The sequence below is a fragment of the Sphaerodactylus townsendi genome, linkage group LG04 (genome assembly GCF_021028975.2).
Source record: "Sphaerodactylus townsendi isolate TG3544 linkage group LG04, MPM_Stown_v2.3, whole genome shotgun sequence".
Lineage (NCBI taxonomy): Eukaryota > Metazoa > Chordata > Lepidosauria > Squamata > Sphaerodactylidae > Sphaerodactylus > Sphaerodactylus townsendi.
In genome coordinates, this window is record NC_059428.1 from 152046841 (window position 1) to 152059818 (window position 12978).

The 12978-nt window shown below is 48.8% G+C and overlaps 1 protein-coding gene across 2 annotated transcripts in view; it reads right to left on the reverse strand.

The window, feature by feature from the left end:
- Positions 1–2378: 2378 nt before the first annotated feature.
- FBXL16 (F-box and leucine rich repeat protein 16) overlaps positions 2379–12978 on the reverse strand; it is a 40864-nt gene continuing 30264 nt past the window's right edge. For both annotated transcript variants that reach the window (XM_048494753.1, XM_048494754.1), the window contains exons 2-6: positions 8597–9318; positions 6095–6603; positions 4383–4467; positions 4042–4105; positions 2379–3006 (exon numbers count right to left, since the gene is read on the reverse strand). In XM_048494753.1, the coding sequence (XP_048350710.1) occupies positions 2858–3006; positions 4042–4105; positions 4383–4467; positions 6095–6603; positions 8597–9304 (1515 nt within the window). In that variant the 5' untranslated portion in view covers positions 9305–9318 and the 3' untranslated portion in view covers positions 2379–2857. The remainder of the gene's footprint in view (positions 3007–4041; positions 4106–4382; positions 4468–6094; positions 6604–8596; positions 9319–12978) is intronic.

Genomic DNA, 12978 nt, shown 5'->3' on the forward strand with positions numbered 1-12978 from the left:
AGCAGAGCTCTCGGCTGGAATGAATCCCTGAATGGCAGGTGAGGATGACGCTGATGATGCTGGGAAGACTGAAGAGAGGTAGGGCGGGCAAACCCCGTGGCCTCTTTCTGCTGGTATCGGGGGATGATGGCTTAGCTGCTGGAAGAGCCGGCAAGGGTTTTCAGAATCAGAGACTGCTCAGGTTGGAACAAAGGGGAGTACCAGATCATTTCTAGGCGGGTCACCCCAAAAATCAACAAGGCCACTAAAAACACCCCTAAGTTGAAAACTGCGCAAGGGGTGATAAAAAGATCTCGAGATAACTCACACAAGCAAGCAGACTGGGCTGTAGATATCTAGGCATGCCAGGCTAATCGGAGAAAATCCTCCAGATTTTCTGGAGACATGGGGACTGACAAAACCCTCCTTTTCTCCCCACCTTATGGGTGCACAGAAGCAAACTCCGTGTGTTGGCCGCGTCCCTTCCCTTCGCCCTGTTTCACATGGACAAAAGATAAAAATGGGGCCGGAACCAAGAAAATTCCAGTGGAGGGAACTGCCCCGTTTTGCCCCTTGCCATACACAAGCTTCAGGAATCACGGGGCAATGGCAGTGAAATTAATCCGCCTCTTAGGCAGCTAAAGAGTTCGGAGCCTGTTCCTGAAAAGAAAAAAACAGAGCAGATCCCCCCGCAAGTTCTACAGCAGTCCGTTATTAAACAAATCATGGCTTACGAAGCTTCGTTACATCGACAGGTCGCCCTGGCCAGTGAAGCACTGCAAGGGGTCTCCTGTCTTCCTGCAAGAGGTGAAGGCACCTGGTGCCCAGGTTTGTTCTTAGAGATGGAGAAAAGAAGAGGCACCCCGGGGGAACGTTTTCAGTGGCTTGTGCGAGAGATGGAGCCCATGTATGCTTCTCGAAGATGGGCTGGGAGCTGATTTACTCCCTGCAAGTGGCGCTTAAATGTACAGGCACTAAAGCGAGTGGGGACGGCAAGTGAGCTTTGCTCACTGGAAGCATGAAGGGCGGCGGCTCTATCTGTACCGCTTGCCAGTTCTGATCAGATGACGGAGCCGGGATAACATATGTCTCGGTCGCTTCGAGGGGGGTCACATGCATCCAGGTCCTGGTGCCTGACGCTCAGCCCTGGAGGGACAGCCTCGGAGGACCGCACTAGCACTGAGTCATATTATCGGAGCCACTCTCCAGCACCCTAACAATGGCGGGGCCAGAAAAATGGATTCCAAAAGCAAGTCAGCAATTGTGACAAAGAAAGAGCCTAGGACCATGGGAAGACGGGTCGGCAGCATCTTTAGCATCCAAGGGATGGTAGGATGATGTGGGTCTGTGTACGTCAATTAAAGATGGAAAGTAGAATGGGAGGGACAAATGGTATCAGCATGGAAGAGGATAAATTGAGGACCGTTCAGGGACGGAGATCTTCCATCTCCTCTGGGCAGAAGCAGAACTCACAGCTTAAACCTGCATCCCAGTCAGTGGAACCACAGATGAGATATGAAGCCACACCAGCTGAACACTGGAACAGACAAGCCAAGCTGGAGCCAGGACTGCCGCATGCAGCCCTGCCCGAGCCGAAGCAGAATCCAGAGTCTACCTTACCACAAGACGGAAGTAAAGCTTTCAGCATGCCATGCCGCGAAGTTGTTCCGGCGAGGGGAGAAAACACACACACGCACCCTCTTATTCATTAGCAAAATAATAAAGGTTGTCGTCATTTCCAAACGTTAAAAAGAAAATAAAAACGGAAGGGAGGTGGAGGGCGATAGGCCAAGAGTCATGTGACCTCCTCCTTGTTCAGGCGAGTTCATTAAATCCATTTCCTGGGAAAAGGTGGCTCCCCGGTCTGTTCTTCCGACGAAGGCAAATTATAGTCAACGCATCCGCTTTGCCTTTGGGGGCCGCCACGGTCTTGACCTCTAAACAGGCTCAGGAACAAGCTCCGAGGTTTTATCTTTCACAGCATTGGTCGGTTTGCTTCTATGTTGCTCCTCCCCTTTTATGAGCACTTCACCGTAGCGTCCCGTTCTTGGACTCCAAACGTGAACCCGGTGCATTAGATGCTCTGTCCTCCTTCCAGGAATGTCCTGTTTCAAAGGACGTTCCTTTTCTTCAACTTTGTGTCTCCAAAGTGAACGACGCTCGCCCTTCCCAACTCCAAACCTGACCGCTCAGAATCCATACCTGGGAAGGCCTTTAAGCGGGCCCTGAACCCTTATTCTTGCCTCACGACCCATCCTGACTGGGTGGGCAAACACGGCGTGAGAAACGCCCGGACGGAAACCGTTTTGAACCAGCACTGAGTGGCAACACCACGCCCCAACAAATCTCCAATCCACCATTACAATTCCTTGCTCTTTTTTTCCGTACATTTTTTTCCCCATTTGGTTTTGGTTCTTTGTACGTGGTTTTTTTTTTTTCGTTTTATTTTTTCAAAAATTAAAGATTTCAGGACAGTTCACTATGAGGAAGACGGGAGATGATGAAGGCATAGGGATTTTACAAACTCGAGAAGGGATTCTTCCAAGTTTTCACTGCTATGCGACAGATTGAGGTGAACGCGAGAGACGCTCACCGAAGGAAAAAACCTCCGCGGCGCTGTTTTTTTTTTTCGTTCAAAAAAAGATCACACTCTTCTCTTGTTGTTCGGTATGCACTGTGTTTGCCTGTCTTTGTGTGAGTGTCTGTTTAAAGTCACAGCATCTCTCCCGGAAAATAATAATAATAATTCTATATATATATATATATTTATATATATTAAATGAATAAATAAAACCATGACTCTGATTGGTTGGTCAGTGCTGGGTTGGGATTGGAGGACCTGGCTCCAGGAGTTGGTCAAATTCTTCCGAGGAGCTGCTTATTCAATCACCATGCAACGCGGCAGATGTTGGGAAAAATACTTGAAGAGCTCAGGGGTGGCCCCAGGACAATTGGTGAGCTCCAGTTCCTCCAGGTCTTGAAGTTGAACAAGGCCAGAAAGTCCAGTGGTGGTCAGCAGAGGACAACCTGGAGAAACCAAAGGCAATTTGTAAAAAACCATGGAAACATAGAGGAGTGCAAATTGAACAATCATAGGGTAGAAGAAGAGTTGGATTTATATCCTCCCTTTCTCCTGCAGGAGACTCAAAGGGGCTTACAAACTCCTTTCCCTCCCCCCGCCACAACAAACACCCTGTGAGGTAGGTGGGACTGAGCGAGCCCAAAAGAACTATAACTAGCCCAAGGTCACCCAGCTGGCGTGTGTTGGAGTGTACAGGCGAACCTGAATACCCCAAATAAGATTCCACAGCTCAAGCGGCAGAGCAGGGAATCAAACCCGGGTTCCCTCCAGATTAGAATACACCTGCTCTTAACCACTACACCACTGCTGCTCCTCTGGGTAACGTTCAGCGTTACGTTCAGGGGAAGTGGTTTGGCTCAATGGTACAGCACATGTTTTCTGTGTGAATGCCCCCAGCTATCTCCATCTAAAAGGATCTCAGGTTATGAGAAAAACTGTAACGTTAAAAAACCCGCAACAAGGGCATGTAATCTCAGACATTCTTCTTGTGTGGTCTAGTACCAATGTGCTTCGGTGCTCACATTGTTGCAATCACACACATAACGATAAACCACTGCAAAAAAGCAATCTGGTAAAATCATACGTATGACTGCAGTGTTTTATCATTGCATGTCGGCCTGCCTTTTTTTGCAGTGTTTATCAATGTGCATATGATGTTTGGTAACAGAGAAAGATGCCATTGAACAAAGCAAACGAAACACTGTGGCAGGGAGCACATTCGCCCACTCTGGAATTAATTTTAGAAGTTCTGTTTGGCTTTTTCCGGACAACACAAATAAACCAGAATTAATTTCCGGCTCAATAAAGGAACCCGACAGATCCACTCCTCTGGCTGGTTCATGGGTTCTGACATTCACCTATCCCCTTCCCTCTAATGTTCACCTGTCCCCTTCTCATCAATGCGGTCCTGTTATTCCCACTGAGGCCTACTCTCTTTCAATCCCATCCCATGAAGAAGTTTCCCTAAATTCATCTCTCACCAGCAAGAGACAGAAGACGTAAACTTCTCATTCCCAGCAGATGCTTCAGGCCAAAATCCTGAACCTGAAAAGTTGAAATAAATGGATAAAGTTGAAATAAATGGATAATTTTCAACACGTTGCTAGTAAATTATGCTGAGGCCTTCCCTGATGTTGACTCCTGGCACTGAGAGTCAAAGATGGCCTGCCTGGGAATGTGCAAGTTCCCTCCAGCCACTGTGGCTAGTAGCCACCGACAGACCTCTCTACAGGATATGGTCCGTCCCTGAGAAGCACGGTCTGATTTGTACACAGAACGTCCAGAGTTCAATCCCCGGCATCTCCTTATCTTCATCACCTACCTGACAGCACCAGCGGAGATATAAATTCCTTAAGGAGGACATTGTGGACAGGTAGCTGAGTCCGGTATCGGTGATTCGTACGCACCTGTGAAGGAGGTGGAAAATCACACAGGTGAGACGGAAAGCATAGTGAACAAGGGGAGGGCAAACAATGAGCCTTTAAAGGTCTCCAGCATGATCCTTGCCAAAGAGACATTGGTACAAACAGGGATCAGAAAGGAACAGCAAGGTTCTAGACTCTAGAATCTAGAGACTCTGTTGGCTTTCAGGAAGGAGCTTTTAATTGGAGATTGAATCAGAAGAGGCCGGGGGATTCCAGGTACAAAATCACACCATCAGATTTTTTAAAAGGAGAAGAATCTTTTAAGTGAAAGACTTTGGGTGTTGGGTAGGGAGGCTTCCTTGGGGCAATCCGGGTGCTGGCCAATCGGCACTGAGCACAAAAAGCTTCTACTTGAAATCTACAGAGAGGCACATGAAACCCCACAAAATTCAGCTGTGGGGAGGAACGACGACACCTGAAGTTAGAAGCTGGAACCAGAAATGTTGCAGGTATCTTTCAGCCTGAGACTGATTCCCTGTGGCTGACAGCACAACTCGCAAGGGGGCAGCACTGGATTACGGAAGCATCATTGGCTGTGGGATTCTTAGTCTAAGGAAAACCATAGGATGCCTCCAGATGGTGCCCAGCCACGCACAAGAAGTAATCCCTCCAACAGGGCTCTCTCTCTCTCTCTCTCTCTCTCTCTCTCTCTCTCTCTCTCTCTCACACACACACACACACACAAACACACACACACTGTGCAACAGAACAACACAATTATTGCTTAGTTCACTCCCCTCACTGATTCTGCTTCACCTCTTTTATTTCTAGAATAGAATCTTGGTCAGTGTTGCATGATAAATTGAACTACAATTCCCATCAGCCCCTACCAGCATGGCCAATTGGTCATGTGACAGAGGCTGATGGGAATTGTAGTTCCTGAACATCTGGAGAGCCGCAGGTTCCCTACCCCTACTCTAGAAGAAGAAGAGTTTGGATTTATACCTGCCTTTCTCACCTGTAAGGTGTCGGCTTACAAGTTCCTTTCCCTTCCTCTCCCCATAACAGACACCTTGTGAGGCAGGTGGAACTGAGAGAGTTGTGAAAACCTGTGACCAGGCCCAAGTCACCCAGGAGGAGTGAAGGAGTGGGGAAATAAATCTGGTTCACCAGATGAAAGTCTGCTGCTCATGCTCATGTGGAGGAGTGGGGAATCAAACCCAGTTCTCCAGATCAAAGTCCACCCCTCTTAACCACTACCCCATGCTCTAGTGATCGACCCAGGCTTGACAGGCATGGAAAGAAAATCTCCAGTTCCTATTTGTCTTGTACTGGCAGGTAAACAAAAAAAGGAACAATTCTCACTGTGAGTAGTTAAGCCTGTGATGGACGACTACTGTGTTAGAAATTAACCAGAGCCCCACAGGACTGGAGTGGGGCTGTGGCTCTGTGGCAGAGTATCTGATTTGCACACAGAAGGTCCAGAGTTCAGTCCCCAGCATCTCCAGTTAAAAGGACCAGGAAGTAGGTGATATGAAATATCTCCTTCTGAGACCCTGGAGAGCTGCTGCCCATCTATCCTGAACTTGGCAGACCAATGATCTGAATCAGTGTAAGGCAGTTTCGTGCGTGATCTTACAGGACCTCCCTGCATTCTGCGTGCCCTTACCTGTCAAGCACCAGTTCCTCCAATTTGTGCAGGTCGCAGGCAATATACTCCAGTGCCATGTCCGTGATCCGAGGGCACCACGACAGATCCAGGCTGCGGAGTTTGCGGAGGTTCTCTGCCACCAGCTCCACCCCGTCGTCCGTCACCTTGGAGCAGCCAGAGAGGCTGAGGGCGCTCAGGTTGGGGAGGCTGTGCACCATGTTGACCACCCCGTGGTTTGTGATCTCCCAGCAGGAGTTGAGGCGGAGCGTGTGGGTCGTGTAGCCCTGCTTGGCGGTGAAGTAGGCCAGGGCTGTGTCCGTCACGTGGTAGGCCTGCAGGTTCAGCTCGGTCAGGTTGGGCAGCAGCTGGGAGATGGCGGCGATAGCGTCGTCGGCCACGTTGATGCAGTCGCTGACGCTCAGGGATGTGATGCGGGCATTCAGGCTGGACCACAGCCCCGCCTCGGTGAAGTCGTTGCACCCGGACAGTTCCAGCCGCATCACACCCTGCATCTGTTCTAGCATCACCTGCAAAGACAGACCAGATACTGGGTAACGACACAGACTACAACTCTAGGTACATCCTCTAAAAACAAAAGCCAGCAGGAGTACAACCAGAATGTTTTATCTGTCAGTGGAGGACGTTGTTCTTCCTCCAAGCAGCTCAAGGTGCAAGTTCTCCATTCCCTGTTTTATTCTCACAACAACCTTGTGGGGGTGGGTGGGGCTGACAGCGAATGGCTAACCGAAGCTTGCCCAGCTGGAAGAAGGGTTGGTTCTTATATCCTGCCAGTGTGCTGCAGTGGTTAAGAGCAGGTGGATTCTAATCTGGAGAACCGGGTTTGATTCCCCGCTCTGCCACCTGAGTGGCAGAGGCTTATCTGGCGAACCAAATGTGTTTCCGCACTCCTACATGCCAGCTGGGTGACCTCGGGCTAGTCACAGTTCTTGGGAACTCTCTCAGCCCCACCTGCCTCACAAGGTGTCTGTTGTTGGGAGAGGAAGGGAAAGGAGCTTATAAGCCACCTTGAGTCTCCTTACAGGAGAAAGTGGGATATAAATCCAAATTTCTCCTCCTCCTCCTCCTCCTCCTCCTCCTTCCTCCCTCCTCCTCCTTCCTCCCCCCCCCTCCTCCTCCTCTCTGCCCTGAGCAGATAGTACTGTCTTTGAGGGACCAAGGATCCGATTCAGTGGAAGCCAGCTTCATGGGTGTGTGTGAGCGTGAGCTTTCATGGCAGAGTGGTGATTTGAAACCAGTCAATCTATTAATCAATCAACCAACATATGTGACTCTGAGCTCCTTGGGGGGGATGAGTGAGATTTAAATAAAAATAAGAAATAAAAATACTGCACTGCTGGCTTTTTATATCATAGCCAGCCATCTGCTCGGGTGGGTATATTTCAGGCGTGCCCGTTTTTTCTCCCTCTGTTACAATCAGCACATTCTTCAAAATTATTTTTGTGTTGTGTCCAAACGGAATGTGCAGGAATACAAGAGGAGCCCTGCTAGATCAAAGCGATGTTTTTCTCTCTCCGCTCCCCATCATGCTGGAATTCAGGGGCAACAGATGAAGCCAATGGATAATAGATTCGAGACCGGCGATGACTGTGGAGCGTCTGATCGGCATGCCAAAGGCTCCCAGATTCAGTTCTACTGTGAAAAGGATCATGTTGTAAGTGAGGTGACAGATTTTGACCTAAGATCCTGGAGAGCTGCCTCCAGGCCCTAAGAGACCAATACTCTTATTCAGTATCTGGCAGATTCATATATCTATGTGTGTTCAATTCAATTGCATAATTTACTGCTAGTGGACATAGTTATTGCCCCCACCGATGGGGATTGGACAAATTCATGACGAGGAAAGGTCCCTCCACTGATATTAAAAAGGATGACTTAAGGGAACCTCCATGTCCAAAAGCAGTTAGCCTCTGAACACCAGTGCTGGGGGAGGAAGGTCACATCAGGGAGTGGCTCTGGGCTCTATGCCTTGCTTGCGGGTTCCTCTGTGACATCTGACTGTTCCCTGTTGGAAATGGGATCCTTGACTAGATGGCCCCATGGTCTGAGAGGAGCATGGAGGCCAGGGAGATATCTGAAAATAAATACAAGATTAAATGAAGAGCGAAGCAAGAAAAACATACTGCACAGTACAGGAAGAGGGAATTACACAAGCAGAAAGTGAACAAATGCGCAGGGATTAGGGTTGCTAGTTGGGCCATGGCGACTGGTGGACAGCTCTAGGAATTTTCCGAAAACTCTGTGGTAAAGCCACAGAGTTTCTAGTGATTCCCAGAGCTACCCCAGAAGTGACAAAGGGTTGCTCTAAGAACTGCCAAAAACTAGGGTAAAACCATAACATTTCTGATGATTTCTAGAGCGACCATTTGTACTTCTAGGAAGTAATTCCTGCTGTCACCTGAAGCAGCAACAGGTGACTCCCTGCCCCAAAAGGAAGCGCAGCAGCCTGACCTGAAACATTTAAGACTACTACAGTTTTCAGCTTGGGGGCCAGAGACCTACCTCAAGGCCTGCGTCTGTGATGGTCGATCTCTTAAGGCTCATGGACTTCACCCCTTTCTTAGACAAAGGATAGTTATCGATGAATTCGCAAATGTCCAGGTCAGAGACTCCGACCAGGCAGAAGCCGTCAAAGCCCCTGATGGCGAACCCTTGGAGGTTGACGAACTCTTTATCTCCACTGGGCAGGATGTTGTAGAGCTCTTTGGTGTGAAGCACCGGCGTCAGGCCCACCCAGAACTTGGGCTGGTACAAGACCCTCCTCCACGCTTTACACACCTGGGCCAGGACACACTTCTCGCAGGCGGAAAAGTACCAAAAGAGACGGTTGAGGATTTTCTCATCCACGGCCAGCTGCCTCTCAGTGGGAGAATTGGGGAGCCCCTCTAGGGAAGAGACTTCTCCGTTGGTTGGGGAGATCTCACTGGAGTGGAGTCCCACCACAGCAGCTCCAGAAGGTGATGGCACCCCAGATAGCATGGCCAAGGATAACGGCGAAGCCAGGCTGGGGATGGGCAAGTCACTGTGATTGGCTAAGGCTGGACTGATGATGGCAGGCACAGAAGAAGGCTGGCACAAGCGGTTTTTCATCGCAGGCGTCCCTTTGGTGATGCTGGCGGAGCCGAGTCCATTGGCCTGGGCCGGGATCTTCACTAGTCCGTTCCGGGGTAAGCATGGGGGTTTAGTCTCACCGTTAGTCTGGTTCGACATCTTCCAACGTTACTCTGAAATATAAGGGAAAAGAGTATTAGGCAGGGCCAGTTCCCAATTTTGAGGAGCAGGAGAGTTTCCAGAGCCCCCGTCCTCCTCTGCCCAACATCAGGCTCTCCTGATGCCAGCAACGTGTAGTGGTTAAGAGCAGGTGTGCTCTAATCTGAAGAACCGGGCTCGATTCCCCACTCCAGCAGAGATTTATCTGGTGAATCAGGTTTGTTTCCGCATTTCTACATCTCTGCTGGGTGACCTTGGGCCAGTCATGGTTAGGGTTAGGGTCAGAGCTCTGTCAGCCACATCTACCTCACAAGGTGTCTGTTATGGGGAGAGGAAAGGAAAATAGTTTGAGTCTCCTCACAGGAGAGAAAGGGAGGTATAAATCCAAACTCTGCTTCTTCCTGCCATCCTTCCCTCCTACCCATCTGCATGCCTCCCACCTGGTTGCCCGTCCTTGTCTTGTCTGTTTACAAGCACTCCCACTCAGTGGTGGGATTCAAATAATTTAACAACTGGTTGTTTACAAGCACCATTTTAACAACCGGTTCTGCTGAAGTGGTGCAAACCGGCTGAATCCCACCACTGCTCCCATTGCCCATGCGGAGTGTGTGTGTGTGTGTGGGTGGAATGGAGGCAAGCAATGGCAACCCATTTCTGAATGTCTGTTGCCTGGAAAACCTGCTGGGTCACCATAAGTCAGCTAAAGTTCAGGAAGGGCCAGATAGATAAGACTGTTTGAGTCATGGAAAAAAACACAGCCAGATCCAAAATTGAACAGTAATCCAACATGCCCTTGTTTCCAAAAGATGTTGTCCTGCCTCAAGGTACACAGTGGCACACAGTGGCACGAGGTACACAGTGGGGGACCCCAAATAGTTTGTAGAGGAATCTGAATTGTATTTACTCCAATGAAATATGCCAGATATCGATCCATAGGGGAACCCGATAGAAAAGTTGTTGAATCACCTTGCAGTCAAATACCCTTAGGGCTGCCGGTATAAACCTGCCACCTTCAGTCGTAATGTGACAAGCAATACAAACGTAAGCCTCCCTGTAGTGTTTGCGTGACAGTCAGTCACCGTCTCTGGTTCCCCATGGTGCTCTCACCCCCGAGAACAAGCACGGATGCAAGTTAGGAGCAGCTGGGGCACTTTGAGGACAATACTTCTGAAATCCCAAGATCTCCACGCTGTTCCAGCTCAGAAAAACAACAACACACGCACACACACAAACGCAAACACAAACACCCTCTCGCAGTTGTCAGATGATTGACAGAAGTCTGGAGTCATCATTCTGTTGAAAAGGGCAGAGTTTCCCATATGCCTCTCCAGATTTTACAGTTGGAATGAAACTCTGAAGATGCTGCTTATGAGCCAGAAAGAAGGCTGACTAGAAAGGATATTTATTCAGAGCTTGGGCTCCTTTGCATACCCTGACAAGGTCTTTCGGGTTGATTTGCATACGCTGCTATATGCAATCTATGGTTTTCAGCCCTACAGGCTTAATTTGTATTTCCAGTGAAGTAAACTTTTGATCAGTTTGCAGAGCTACATAATTGATAGGAAATGCATCTGAATCCGATTCGCCCGGGGTGGTCCCCCCCCCTTCAACGGCCTATCCCTGCATTTAGGAATCGAATGCATCTCATCTTCTCTTTTGAAACTCATCGGCTATAGGACAAGCGATGGGAAATTTGTGAGCAAGACCGCCTCAATTATTGAAAAGCTAAGTGAAAAGCGGTCAGCTGGAGAAAGATCCAAGCCAAGGTTTCTCTAAAACTGTTTTCCAGATTTATAGCTCATTTTTCTCACGGCACAGGTTGCTGGATTCTGAGCATCCCCCAACCTAGATGCCAGGGGGTGGTAGTGGTGGGGGGTCTGGTGATGGTACATTGAATTACAGAGCTAATGAAGGCCCTTTTGCGCACAAGGAGTCATTGTGCCGTATGCTGCGAACGTGTGTGTTCACCACCATCTAATTTGGTAGAGATGAATTCTTCAGATTTTCTTTAGTAAAATGGCAACCGCCTCCCATTTCCAGTTTATGTGGGCAACTGGTACTGCAGTCAGGCAAATGAAAAGAAGCATCCAAGAAAGCAGAGTGGCTGATGACCCTAAGATTTCCATCTGACATCCTTAGAACTGAGCCACCAGGTCTGAGCGGTAGGGGTAATGGCCCCACCATTTGATCTTTCAGCCATGATATCCGTGGTCTGTCTGGGGCTATGGGGGAGAGAATGGGGAGAAGAGTTAACGGGTCACATGCTGATTAAATTGACAGGGCAATAATTGCTCCTCTGAAGTCAAATGAAGCTTAGGTTGGAGAAGAAGAAGAAGAAGAAGAAGAAGAAGAAGAAGAAGAAGAAGAAGAAGAAGAAGAAGAAGAAGAAGAAGAAGAAGAAGAAGAAGAAGAAGAAGAAGAAGAAGAAGAAGAAGAAGAAGAAGAAGAAGAAGAAGAAGAAGAAGAAGAAGAAGAGGAGGAGCAGGAGGAGGAAGAAGAAGAAGAAGAAGAAGAAGAAGAAGAAGAAGAAGAAGAAGAAGAGGAGCAGGAGCAGGAGCAGGAGCAGGAGCAGGAGTAGGAGTTTGGATTTATACCTCTCCTTTCTCTCCTGTAAGGAGACTCAAGGTGGCTTACAAGCTCCTTTCCCTTCCTCTCTCCACAACAGACACCTTGTGAGGTAGGTGGGGCTGAGATAGTTCAGAGAGAACAGGGACTAGCCCAAGGTCACCCAGCAGGAATGGAGGACTGCAGAAACATGCCTGGTTCACCAGATACGCCTCCGCCCCTCAGGTGGAAGAGTGGGGAATCAAACCCAGTTCTCCAGATTAGAATCCACCTGCTCTTAACCGTGCTGACTCTCATGGACCTAAGCTTTCATGGATCCAGCACTACTCTTTGGAATGCTTGTAGTGAGTCTTAATGAGAACTCATCACAGGCAACTGTCAAAGTACACTTCAGACCTGAAAGCCTGCCTGGTGGTCCCTCACCACAGGCATTGAGAAAGTGGGCCCTAGAGGCTTATGCTAAATGTATTGAGGGGCACTACAGGCGTTTGCCAAAGTGGAGCTCCAGTCCACCGCAGCTTATGCTAGGATTAAAACTGGTTCCTCTTCCAGGTGACGCCATGCTCCTGTCTATTTTTGCTACGACAGACTCACGCAGCTACCCCCCCGGGATCCTTTTCATAGCGATAATCATTATAGTGCAAATTGTGCCATAATGTTGGAGGCAAAGTTAATTCAGTAATTTGTCAGGAAGCCGGTGAGATAAACAGAAGAGGAAGAATCATTTTCCAGATTATAACTCTCCAATCCTCAACACAGAGATGTGCATTTAGAAGAGAGGGAGGCTGCTGGGAAAGGAGACTGCCCCCTCCACACGTTTATTGGCAGAGACAGCATATCACAGAGAAAGAAATGCTCACCTTTTGGAGCGATTATTTTTCTTGGGGGGTGCTCTTTAAAAGGTTTTGCTAGCATGTGCTTATGGGGCAGGGGTGGGCAGAAGGCAGAAAGTGGACCACCCAAGGGCCACTGGCTTGTTGCTATTGGACCATTTAGTTCCTGATGTTTGCTGGAATTACACAAGAATGTAACATTAGCCATGCTGGATCAATAGTCCATCAATGGCCTAGCACCCTGCTTTCAACGGTGGCATGCCATAGATTGCTGAC